A 12,977-nucleotide genomic window follows, 5' to 3' on the forward strand; every position below is an offset into this window, starting at 1 on the left:
GTAGTTTGACCAAGGCCACAGAGGAGTCCATATCAGAGCCTGCATGAGTTTCTGATGGTTAGTCCTATGTACAAAGCTGCCTCTTTCCCTCCCTTTCTTTAGCACACATTCTCATATATATAATTTCCCATGTAGCTTGTCATTTATGTCTGTCTAAATGTGACCTGCTATAACAAGGTTAACGTTTTCTGCAAGTGACAGAAGTCTTATTTGTTCATATGAATTTTGAAAGATACTTCTAATTTGACAAGTGCAGTGGTGCAGGGGGCTTGCTGTGTTAACACAGTAAAAACTGGATTATTCAATTATTTCCTTCCTTAAGTATAGGAAAATTCTTGTCTGCTTTGGATACCATTACAAAGTAACAATAGATAAATGCTGAATTTTTAATGAGCACCACTGACTACTATATTAATAATGAAACTCTTGAGAAATAGTTCACAGGTTTATTACTAGTGGATATCCTGATAAAGTAGTGATACTATGTGTTCAAAACAAAGAAATGTGATGAATGTTTAGCATTCACTTCACTTCACTTTAAAAAATCAGACCCTGTATATTATGTGGCTTTCCTGATAAAACTCCATCTGTTATGAATTAAGCGAACCACTATTTCCTTTACAGTAAAAATAATGCCACGATTTTTTCCAGTTTTTTAGATAAAGGAGGATGACATAAGCTCTAGCAGAGAAATCTTGCTTTCAGATTCTTTTTTTGAACCCTGCCTGCCTACCAAAGCAGCCTGTGGTGCACAAATAAGCTGTGCTCATGGGAGCAGATTATTATATGTATGTCTGCTCAGACAAATACACCTGAAGAGTCTGGCATTTAAATGGAGCCCATCACGGAAGAGCTCTAGCTAGGCCCTGACCTTTTTTTGTCTAGCTCTCTAATCAGCATGCTTGTTGGTTATTGTTATACTGTGCTATATGGTATGATCTCTGCAGTACACATTTCCATCTTAATGGGAAGTAGTCACTGTAATATGCATGTATGTATCCTCTGACTTTCATTTTTTAATGAAAATACATAAACTTTTAGATTTAGGACATGAGCTGATACTTTCTTGCATTTTATGTAAACACTTAAACCAGTTAATTTGGGAAGAGGGCTGGAGAAATAAGTGGGCTAATTGGGCTGTTTTCCACTATTACTACAATGCTTTTGGCTGCGAGGAGTGTTTCTTAAAAGCAGCAATAGTGCTGCACTGTATTGAGATAGGCTGGACATGAGATTTGCCCATCCCTGAGCTCTTCTGTGACCTCTCACAGCCTCCATCAGTCAGAGTACGGCTGAGTGCTGCTGTCCTGGGTGTAAGCAGGACAGAGTGTCTCTAGTACTTATTGTTTTTATGGAGAACTGTAGGTGCTGAGGTTGTTTGAAGGTGGGAGACATTCCACTCATGTCTGTATCCATTTATACAGCTACTGCTTCTGCTTTTGTGCAAGCCATGGTAGAGCTCACGTGTGACCACCACCTTTCTTCTTCCACTGTGTTCCTCTCCTTTCTGATGGCCAGTGTCGTAGCGTTTGCCTGTGATGTAGGAAGGAGAAACCTTTTAGGAAGCAGAGGGTGTCTGAGGACGTGGGGGCGGCACTGTGGCCCAGAGCCCAAGCCTGTCAGCCTTGCAGCGGCCTTCAGCTCAGGGGGTTCCAGGCCTCAAATTAACAGTTTGCTCATGTAAATATGAAAAGGTCCGGGAGTGTTTTGTTGCCCCTCGTTAATAAACATGAATGAGCTGAGCAGATCCTGCCTTCTGTCTGACTATATATGTGGGGTAAAAGCAGTGTTTCTGTGTTTTCATTGTTTTCTAAATCCAGCCTGTTTGTCAGAATGATTCATGATCATGCCATGCAGATTTTTACAGGAGGTTCTTTCATACAAACTCACATATGTAGCATATAAAAGTCACTGACAGAAATCAAGAAATACAGCCATCATTCTTATTGCCAGCTTTTTTTTTTTTCCCCCATCGGTTACTGTTGCTCATTATAAATTTCACCGCCAGCAGTTTGTTTTTCTCTTCATTTATGCAGAATGCTCGTTCTTTTGACTCATCCTTGTCATATTTCTTCCCACAGCTAAACGCTACTGTAAGAATTCCAGTCCAACCAGCAGCACAACGAGCAGTTATGCCCCCAGCAGCAGCAGCAACATGAGTTGTGGCGGAGGCAGCAGTGCCAGCAGCACCTGCAGCAAGAGCAGCTTTGACTACACTCATGACATGGAGGCAGCGCACATGGCTGCCACTGCTATTCTGAATCTCTCCACTCGCTGCAGGGAGATGCCCCAGAACCTCTCCACTAAGCCTCAGGATCTTTGTGCAAGGGTAAAAATCAGTAATTCTGTTTGGTGATGAAGATTTCTTTTTACTTCAGTTGCTCTGTGGCCCTGACAGAAGAACAGCTTTAATTCATTTTGGGTTTGTTTGTTTGTTTTGTTTTTCTTTTTCTCAAAATTAGCATTATCTGGTGGCTCTGCTAAAGCAGAGAGAAAAGAGAAAAAAAGAAAGATGCAAGTTTCTCACAAACATCTCAGGAAAGCCTGATCGGTATATAAACTGGTGATACTAATAGCATGTACTCCTTTCTTTTTTGATTTGTCTCATACTAGCGAGACCTATAATTATAAAAGGTGTTTGGATTGCTCAAGGCATATTAATTGCACTACTGTTTTTTTTTTTTTGCTAAACACAGTCTGATTCATACATTTTGTGCAAGAATTAAGATTTAATGATGTATTTTCATTTAAAAGTCACAAGTGGGACCTAAGGTTGTAAGATCTAGCACAAAGAAATCTATGCTACTTGTATGTTATAATTTCTTGCCTGTGATATCACAGTTCTTAAGTCAATGCATAATATATTTGAAATGAACAAATCCACCAATACAGGCGCCTTTAAATGTGCTTAGCAGTAGCGCAGGGTCACTAATGTTCTGCATGTTCATAGAGCCTCAGTGTATTATGAAATGCCTATACGCATACAAATTAAAGCTTTTGTTGTGGAGCTTTATATTTTAAGAAAAACAGTCCAATATTATCATTCATTAAATATTTACCCAGAGATATTTCTTTCATTATAAACATTTAGTTTTGACTCTGATAGCTGTTAAGAAATGAGTATTTAACAGGCACCAGCTGACAGTATGCTGCTTCCTGTAGGAGCCACTAGATGGCTGAGCAGACAGATGTAGTGCAGAGGAAACATTTTTGTTGTGCTTATAGAAGATCTTTTGAGCTGGCAGACATCTTCTGTTCTTGTATATGAAGACAAAGGTTTTCTTCCTGTCATTGTGTAAAGCCCCTTGATCATTCATAAGAAGCCCATAGCAGTAGGTATTAGTAACAATAATGATTTAAGTCAGAATGGCTGGTGACTTTGTTTTAAAAGGCTGCATTTTATATTAATTCTTTTAATACTATTAAAGAGAGAAATCTCTTTCTGGCATATGACTAAAAGCTCTTGTTCTCTATATCAACGCAACAGAAAAAGTTGGAATACAGTGCTAAAAATCTTCTGTGTCAAAACCAGAAGGAGCCTCTTCCCTAATGTGTCACCCTATGTTGAGACTGAAGGAATTAATCTGAAAAGATAAACAAGTATTTTCTAGATTAAATTAGCAGGATAGCAGCAATTACATATATGCTCTGACAAAAGGCAGGAATTCAGAATGACAGATTTGCACACACAGTGCTTTTCTGCAGGTCTGTTGTTACTCCAGAGGAGAGAAAGTCGTCAGATGTACGCGGAGTCAGTTGCATTCACATTAGTTTTGAAACCAAATTTCTTGTGGAGCATTTCATTTTTGAAAGGATGAGGGATTCTCTGTGAGCATCTTTTTTTCTGTCCTTAGTTTTTAAAAATTTGTCTTCATTTTAAGATACCTTATTTCTCCTCACCTCAGGTAATAGACAACTCTTTTTTGTTTCTATTGAAGAAACACCCTATTTTTCACAGTACCTCAGTCACCACAGAAATTGATACAATGTTGCAACTATTCTGCTACCTAAATTTATTGATTAGAAAGAGAGACATATGAAATGTTAATATATGTACATCTCTGGGGAAGGAACTGTGAAATTTGAAGGTATTTCCTCATTGGCAAATGGTGTCCAAAAGGACTTGTTTTGATACCCTACTTCCCTGTTTAATTTTTTGACATTATCTATTCGAGTATTGACTGTTAATGTTAAATAAACAAATATTATTTGATGCTAGCTGGTGTTTGTTACTCTAATCATCCAGGCAGGTGTCAGGACTGGAAACAAGAATTATACAGATGTTACCCCATAGATATCTGTCAAAGAATAAATCAAGAGTGTAAAGAAAACAACAAAATATCTTTAGACATCTCTACTTTTCATTCCAAAGTTTGCACCTGTGTGCTGGCTGGCAGAAGGAGTAATGAAGACTCTCCCCTCTTCCTCCGAACATCAGATTAGCCATTCAGGAAGAAATCTACTTTAACAGCATTAATGTTGTGTAACAGCATCATGCTATGTGTGGGAGGGGGCTCAATGCTTACAATCTATACAGGAATGGAAAAGCATTTTGTCATTCTGCTAGGCAATCAGATTGAAGAACACAGAGAGGTAACAGTTTGCTAGTGTGAAGCCAAATTAACAATATTTTTCTTATTTTGACAGAATCCTGACATGGAAGTCGATGAAAATGGGACGTTGGATCTGAGCATGAACAAGCAGAGGCAGCGAGACGGTTGCTGTACCATTTTGACACCACTGGAGCCAATGTCCCCGCAACGGCAAGCCGTGATGAACAACCGGTGTTACCAGCTGAACGAGGGTGACTGCTGGGACTTGCCAGTGGACTACACTAAAATGAAGCCCAGTAGGATAGATGAAGATGATTCTAAAGAGATTAATGTATGTCTTTTTCATCTATTAGTTCTCATTGCAGTCTGATTTTGGTAATTCATTACATTTCTGAAATTTGGAGGGAAAGAGGAAACAAAATTAATATATCCTAAAAACAGTGGTTTTCTACAAAAAAGGCTTTCTGATGGTTAATATTTAGGACTATATCATGCTGGCACACATCTGATCTGTGACTAAGTTCCATGAGACATTTGAACCATGAATGTGAATCATGTTTTCTAACAGCATCATCATGTTAGCAAATATTTTCTGCAGCAAAAATGTTTCGCTATATCCAGATTATGTTACTCTGTATAGGCAAGTTGGCATAACTGTGCAATACTGGGATAATCAGCTCTCAAGACAAGATACTCTCCTGAATTTGAAAACCATAAATGATGTGCTGAGTATTTGAAAGCATGTATTACTTAGAAATCAATTTAAACAAAAGCGGCAGAGTATAATGTAAGCTTTCAACTATTTCAGCTAATCTTCTTCTAGACTACTTATACACTCCTGATAGCTCTGTGTGTGAAAGGGCCTGGTTTAATGAAATACTTTGTTTCAAGGATACAAAGAAGGGATATTAGAAATAAGTATTACTTTTCAATTCATAATACCAAGACAAAAGCAAAGCCCTTTAAATGGAGGAGGCAAATAAAGAAAATATGTTATTGAATTTATTTTAGTTTTCAAAACTTAGAACAACCAGGGCACTGAAGAGGCCTGCTGACAAGTTTTAAGGTCAGTGCTTTTGTCCATCAGGTTTGAGCCTTATCCACTGTGTAGCTGACAATGCTTCACTTAGCTCAATTTGTCCATTTTGAGACTTCTAGAGATTGTTCTCTGTTTTTTCTTGGTTTATAACAGAAAATTAGGCTAATCATTTGTGTGTGGCACGTCTCCTGCCAATGTTAATTAAAACATATAACTATTTTCAGTAACTTTGAAACATATAACAAAGTGGCATTTTCACTAGATACACTGAATGCATTCTAGTTCTGGTGTTAATTACAATTTTGCTATTAATTTCACTGAAGTTACGGGGAAATCTGTCACTATCAAGGCAATGCGAGATAGACAGTAAAGTGTGTTTTTTCAGAGCAAGCAGAACTCCCTGTTTCTACTGTGGTGTTTATAGCACCATCTGCAGGAATCGCTAAATCAATACATCCAGCCACTTCATTCCTGAAATAGACGATTTTGAATTTTTGAATGCATCACTGAAGTTAATTACAAATTATCTAATTCTGTTGTGCCAGGCAGATCCATCGAGGTTTGCCCCAGATTTAGATTTGGTGTTTAGATGTTAACATTGCTCCTATTTCATCTTTGAGATGTTCTAAACTCTTAAAAATGTTATTTAAGGTGGCTTTTTGATGCGTAAGATACCATATTTCATTATCTTTTTTCCCTCGAGTGTGTTTTGTGGTAACTTTAGGAAAAAATAGTGATTCTTTTAAAGCAAAAGAATATGACAGATATAGAGAAAAAGCTGTGTTTTGCCCCTTGTTTTTCTTTTCTAATTAAATAAACTATGTATTTCATATATTGTTGAGTCTTTGTGGAAATACCCAAATATTATTGAAAGGTTTAATAGATGAAGGAATATAAAATAATTTCATCGATTTTCTCTGGCAGAATAAGATAAAGAAGGAGATAACGTCTGATGACTCTGCTTTGCATTATTTTGCATAAGTTGCAACCTCACCTAGCTGACACTAATGCATATATATTTGCCTGTAGCCAGAAGATTTGGATCCTTTCCAAGAGGCACTTGAAGAAAGAAGGTATCCTGGTGAAGTTACAATCCCAAGTCCTAAACCCAAATACCCTCAATGCAAAGAGAGCAAAAAGGATTTAATAACGTAAGCATAATGTGAGGTGAAATTATTTTTTCCTTTTAACCTTTTCTCTCTTTGTCTTTTTTTAAACAAACGAGTACATATACGCCTTGCAGTATGAGCATGCAACATTTGCAGCATATAAATGTTTCAAACTGCCAGTTAAGTAAAGTGATAAGCTAACGTGTATTTGCTTGTTCTTAATGATGCTATATTGTATTGAGACGCCATTTTCATTTAAACCTGTTCATTTTGCAGCTTTTCGATTAGGATGCTTAAAACCCCTTGCAGTCATTGCAGCTAAACTGGAAACAATGAAACTTTTAAAAGTTTTTTTTTTAAACATACTTACTATTTTGGCTGTTTTTGTTTTTGTTTGGTGGCAGATGTCCAACACCAGGGTGTGATGGGAGTGGTCATGTGACTGGTAATTACGCCTCACATAGAAGGTGTGACTTCATTTTTTTCATGGTGGATTCTGTCTTTTCAATTTATTGTTTTCAGCTTACCTCAACAATGCTGTCAAAGTAAAACGTTGAACTATGTGTTAACCCTTTGAGTAATATATGTTGATCTTAAAAGCATGCTAATTTGTGTGTTGTATAAGCGTCTTTTATTTTTAAATAGATTACTAAAATTTCCAAAGTATTCTTACGCATTTAAGTAGTTAACCCAGGAATCTCAAATATTCTTTGTTGCATTTTACTAGCTCATGGAGAAACAAACAAACAAACAAGAACATTTACAGTATGTAATTTTGGAAGTAATGTTGATACCTAAATATATTCAGAGGGTTAACTATATTACAAAATTCAATATTACAGCACTTGCCCCATCGCTTTTCTGCATTACAAACTTTTACTTTTTAATTTTTATGTTGTGTTTGTTTGGGAGTGTTCAGTTAATAAGAAGATTAACTTACTTGTATGTCCTGCCATGTCTTACAGTTTATCTGGCTGTCCCTTGGCTGACAAAAGCATTCGAAGTATGCTGGCCACAAGCTCACAAGAACTCAAGTAAGATATAAAGAACAGATATTTTCTTTATAAACATTTATTTGACCGCAAATTGTATATAAATGTATCAGAAATTAGAAAGGCTATCCAGAGACCTGCTGCAGAAGGGGCTGATCTTGCTTGGAACATGTGCTGAAGTCTCTAGAAATTTCATACAGGCTGGCTCTATACATAAGTCTCTTGACATAGTATTTAGTTTTGTGTATTCAATAGGTGATAGGGATGGACAAAAGTCACAAATTCTGGATTTTCATCTAAAAGCTTCAATTCCTATTCAGTTTTTTTCCTGAACACTTGAGTTTGCTAGTTAGAGCAGAAAATTCTCATGCGATTAGAGTGATGAAATGCTTCTGATTATACCACCAGTAAAGTGCTGTAGTTTCTCAGACATAGATGGAAGGGAAGAAAAAACAATTTGTTTATCCCTAACGCTTGCATAATTTTCCCCAGGTTTGTATCTCTGTTATCAGCTTAATGCATTTTCTCATTTGACTGTGTGTTTTTAGTGTTTACTTAGTTATTCCCCTACTTAAAATGCATTCTTTACAATTCCTTTCAGTTCTTTGGAGTGGAAATTGTGAGCAATGAAAGTTAGAGAATCATGAGATTTAGCTTTGATCTGTCTTCCTGCTTGACTGAAACTCTGTATGTGGAAGAACTGTATAGCATTTGTTAGAGCTATGAGATACTGGTACTCTGGAGTTGGTACTTTGGTTAACATGGAAAGATGTTCACAAGGAAGAGGAAAAATTGGGTAGGGAAAGTATGACTGGGTAGCTTATGCTGCCATGCTAAGCAGTATTCTCTCTTTACCATCCATGAATGCCTTAAATAGCATTTCTTGAGTTCAGTACATACCTTGATGAAAAAAATAACTGTAAAGCATGGGAAAGATAAGAAAGCAAACATGAGAAACCTGCTAAAGTAAGACTGCTCTCTAGTCTTAGCTAATCTAGTCACTAGATGCAAACAACAGGTACAAAATTTACAATTTATTTCCCACCCAGTCAAAAAAAACCTTCTTGAAACTATCAGTTTAGATTGTGCTAGTATCTGCTGCTAGAAGGCTATGTGATATGCAAGGTGAAGGGATGTAAATGAGATCAGGGAAAACATGTAAGTATAAGCAGAGTAAGACATGGGCACATAATCCCAGAGACACTCAGATTTGGACCTGGATTTTGGGTTGCGAAGGCTCAAGTGGTAGACGTTCAAGGAAGTGTAATTACATAAACAAAACACAGACAAGACTCTTGGGGCAGCATGAATAATACCTTAAGCACATACTTTGCTGCACTAACCCATTATAAAGTTTCCACTTACGTTAGGAAAGTGTTTCTGAATTACGCCATCTCCTCTGCCTTTCTCAAGTATCTGCAGTCAAGCCTACCTAATGCAGACCAGGAAGAAAAAAAAAGTCTCTTGAACTTGAGACCCCATTATCATCTCATGGTGTTCTATCTACCTATTTCAAGTTTTGCTTAAGCAGAGAGAACAAGATTAAGTCATACTTAAAGTTATATTTTTAGATTTATCATCTATTATTTATTTAGCATAAATTATTTATTTATCAGTTATCGTAATACCTATTGAACACATAAAAATTCTGTTAAGTGAACTCAAAAGTTAGGAAGTGCCAGAATCCTAAGCAGACTCTTTTTTGTATTTTCATTACAAGGCAATCCTTCATTTTCTGTCCACATATTTTTTCACAGTATAACAAAGTAATTTTTTGCACAGGGCAGACAGTAATCACTGCACAAGCAACTAATAAATTTCTTCTGTTTTCCTCATTATCCCATGTGTGGCCCTGTCTGCTATCCACTGCACTTTTCTCAGACTGTACTTTCAGGATGTAACTACTAATTCACTCACATATTTGTCACTACCGTGGCATTGGAGTGTTTCCTAATAAATTTTCCATGGTTATAAAGGAATTAATTTATTTTCACCTGTAATTATACACTGAAGTAAGTCAGGGTTAGTATTATCCTAATTTTAAAGCCAGAAAACTTAAGCATACAATTTTGATTGCTCAGTTTGAGACTTGTAGGACTAAATTTGTCAGAGTTCTCATTGTAGAGAGCGCTATACGTACAAAGTACCCACTGAATTCTCTTTGGCAGTTTTACACGATGAGTGGTGGACCCTTTGTGAAAAGGGATGAACTCCACAGAAAAAGCAGGATAGAGTCCAGTGTTCCAGAACAGCAACGGAACTGTCCTGTCACCTTCCCCAAAACTCTGATCACTTCCAGCTTCCACTTGGTCTGTTCACTCTGTCCTGTTTTCCTTCATAATTTTTTCTACATTACTTCCTGTCTCAAGCTTCTTGCCTAATCAGCCCGTCTCTCGCCATCACTTTTATATCTTTATTATTCTCTACCTCTTAGCCATCCTGCTGAAGTTGGTGCAGAGAGAAATAAAGCATCTGCGCATTTCTCACATAGCTTTGAAAGCAGGGAAGTAGGAGTCCTATGCGTGGCAACACCCTTTATACAGCTCTCATTTATGTTCTTGTTCTCTGCCTAAGATGGAAGATGTGATCATGTATATGATAATGCATATGCACAAAACAGCTAAACGAAAGCTACACAAATGATTCTGGTTTTGAAATTTTTTAAGCTGTGAAGAACTCCATTTACATCTGTTATACTTCTCTGTGTGAGGTTTGGGGGTATGATTGCCTTGCTTTTAAAAAGAGCAAGCTGAAAAGAAGCAGAAATTCCATAATGTGGGATTCTACTGGCTCTCTATCAGGCCACCAGCCACCACAGGAACTTTTCATATCTGATGGTAGGTCACCTGAACTCCTGTGGCAGCAAACAGCAGTAGAAGGTATAATGCTCTGCATGGACTGGCACCAGAAGGAGGTGGGGAACATTGCTGGTGTTTTTCATACGTATTTGCTGGCAGAGGAAGAGTGGTGAGAATCAGTAACCTTGGCTCCTGCCCCAGGCTGTAAAGAGAAATGTACACACATTTTTTGCCTGTATCCCAAGCTGAGATCCCTTCTGTCCTGTCCCTACCAATTTGTACTGTTCCCATCTCTTCTTCATCTTTTATTCCTTGTTCCAGTTTTCAATGTAGTTGTTTCCAGTCATCAATAAAGACCTCAACCTCTGTAAAATTTCTGGAAAATAGTTTGCTAATGTATGGAGTATAAAGAAAAATTGATAGTGTGGTAGAATTCATAGTGCAGCATAGGGATTGTATTTCTAGACTGCATAGTTTGGAAAGATTTCCTACTTTTATGGCTTTGCCATGCATACCTTGTGCAGCAAATATTGCATTTGAGCTGGTAAAGCCTTTATATCACATTTTACCAATACAAGATCCCCTCCTGTGCGTTGTATAACACAAACAAGTTATGAATAATGCGGCTTCCTGACGGAAATTTTGCTAACACACTAATTCTTTTTAAGCACTAACTATAATAAAATAAAGAGTAGCAGACACTTCAAATAATATCTATGAATAACATCATCCACATAATATTCATAACCAAAATAAAATGAGAATCTGAAAAGGTTAGAGAAAAGTTTATTTCACTTAACAGTTCTGCTCAGTGTATTGCATTTTGGTAGTTGTGGCTCCATAAATTCCATCACCCACCTTCCCTGGCTCCTAGAATAATAATGTTGCAGCTTTCAATTAAATTATTCCATGGTCGGCCTGATCATTTCTTACCACTCGTGTTTCTCATCTGTAAGGCTTCTTGCTCAGGTTTACTGTGCAGATTGTACAATTCTCCACTTTCACCCAAAGCCCAAGTGGAAACATGAGTCTTTGTGCAGGGTTTATCAGCAGACCAAAGCACTTACATGGCCTGGTCAATGATCTCCAAATAACAGAAGAATTTCTTTAGCTTTCATTCTCAGTTACTGCTGCTGGCAAAAAATGAGGTCAACAGCTTTAAGGGTCTCTGAAGAAATTAATATCTGGCAAGAACCCAAGCTTTTCCAGCATGAAGATTTGGATTCTAGTGCTTATGAAAAGCAACGAATTTTTAAAGGACCTAGGGACACTATATTGATGAGTAAACTTAACTGTGATGGGAAAGCAATTAACGGCCCACCCAGTGACAGCTACCAATATTAAAATATTCACAAGTTAAATCCAGTTTAATCTTACCCAGGGAACTTTTTTTATCAGTTTTCCTTATTTACTCCTTATCATAGGAGGTTTTTCTAACAGTTACAATTACTTCAAAAGTTTAATCCCATTGTAGTATTATAAACACTATAAAAAAGCAACGTTTTGAAGCACTTTTAATCTTATTCAAAATTAAAAAAAACCCCACTAAAATTAATTATTGCTTTTAGAAGGACACATTTTGAACATCAGTAAATCAATCTCAGCCAAAATGCAGCATACTGACTGAGAACATTTCTACTTGGTGTACTTCCAGCTTGGGAACCGGAGAAGTTGGGCACTAGAGACTACCAGAAAATGACAAACTTAGTTCTACTTAGTGCTGCATTGATGTAGAAATAATCATACTTTGTCAAAGGCTGTAGGTGACTAAGTATTACCTTGGTCTACCATGGAACTGATGATCAAATTGTCAACATTTATCCTTGTTCCCTTGGTCAGTTTTCTGCCAGAAAAATCCCATTAGTGCTTCTAGTAGAGAATCTGAACCTCTGAAAGATTTGCAGTTCAACCAGGTGCCTACAAGTTTGGATACTTACCTGATACTGTTGTAGTGTGCCCCATCCTGCAGTCCCAAAGCACCTGTGTCTCTGTGTAGATTTTGCGTGTCATTGTTTTCTGTGATGGACATCTTTTGGTATTCCTCTGTGGCACTTACAGAGAGGAGTACAGTCTCATTTCCCTCTCTACAATTAAGCCTAAGTGCTTTTCTTTTCCACAACTCTTCCTAACTCAAACTGAGGAGCTCAGTCTGGTTTTGCACATTGTCCACAACGAAGTAAGAGTTGGTATTTCTGTTCTTCCTTCTTCTTTCTATGTCACTCTACCCTATTTTCTACATTCTTGGTGGTCATCTTCTAGTCTTTCTCTTATCTTCCTTTTATCCTTGTCTCCCTATTCCCAGATGTGTCATCCTAGTAGTGTTTTCCGTTCATTTCAGATGGAAAGGCGAGCTTCTCTGAAGCTTTCCCTGTTAACCACAACTCTTCTAGGAAGAACAACTCCATGCAGTACATTTCTTTTCTGGATAGAAAGGATATCCTTAGTGCATGCTTCTAGGGAAGCTCTTCCATGTCAGCATAATACCT

General features: G+C 37.3%; 1 protein-coding gene across 1 annotated transcript in view; it reads left to right on the forward strand.

Moving 5' to 3' along the window:
* The window catches only part of MYT1L (myelin transcription factor 1 like), a 220,148-nt gene that overhangs the window by 157,347 nt on the left and 49,824 nt on the right, over window positions 1-12,977 (forward strand). The window contains exons 11-14 of the mRNA XM_065630596.1: window positions 2,082-2,329; window positions 4,648-4,884; window positions 6,622-6,743; window positions 7,667-7,735. Of these exons, the coding sequence (XP_065486668.1) occupies window positions 2,082-2,329; window positions 4,648-4,884; window positions 6,622-6,743; window positions 7,667-7,735 (676 nt within the window). The remainder of the gene's footprint in view (window positions 1-2,081; window positions 2,330-4,647; window positions 4,885-6,621; window positions 6,744-7,666; window positions 7,736-12,977) is intronic.

This window comes from Caloenas nicobarica, chromosome 3 (assembly GCF_036013445.1).
Source record: "Caloenas nicobarica isolate bCalNic1 chromosome 3, bCalNic1.hap1, whole genome shotgun sequence".
NCBI classification, from domain to species: Eukaryota; Metazoa; Chordata; class Aves; order Columbiformes; family Columbidae; genus Caloenas; species Caloenas nicobarica.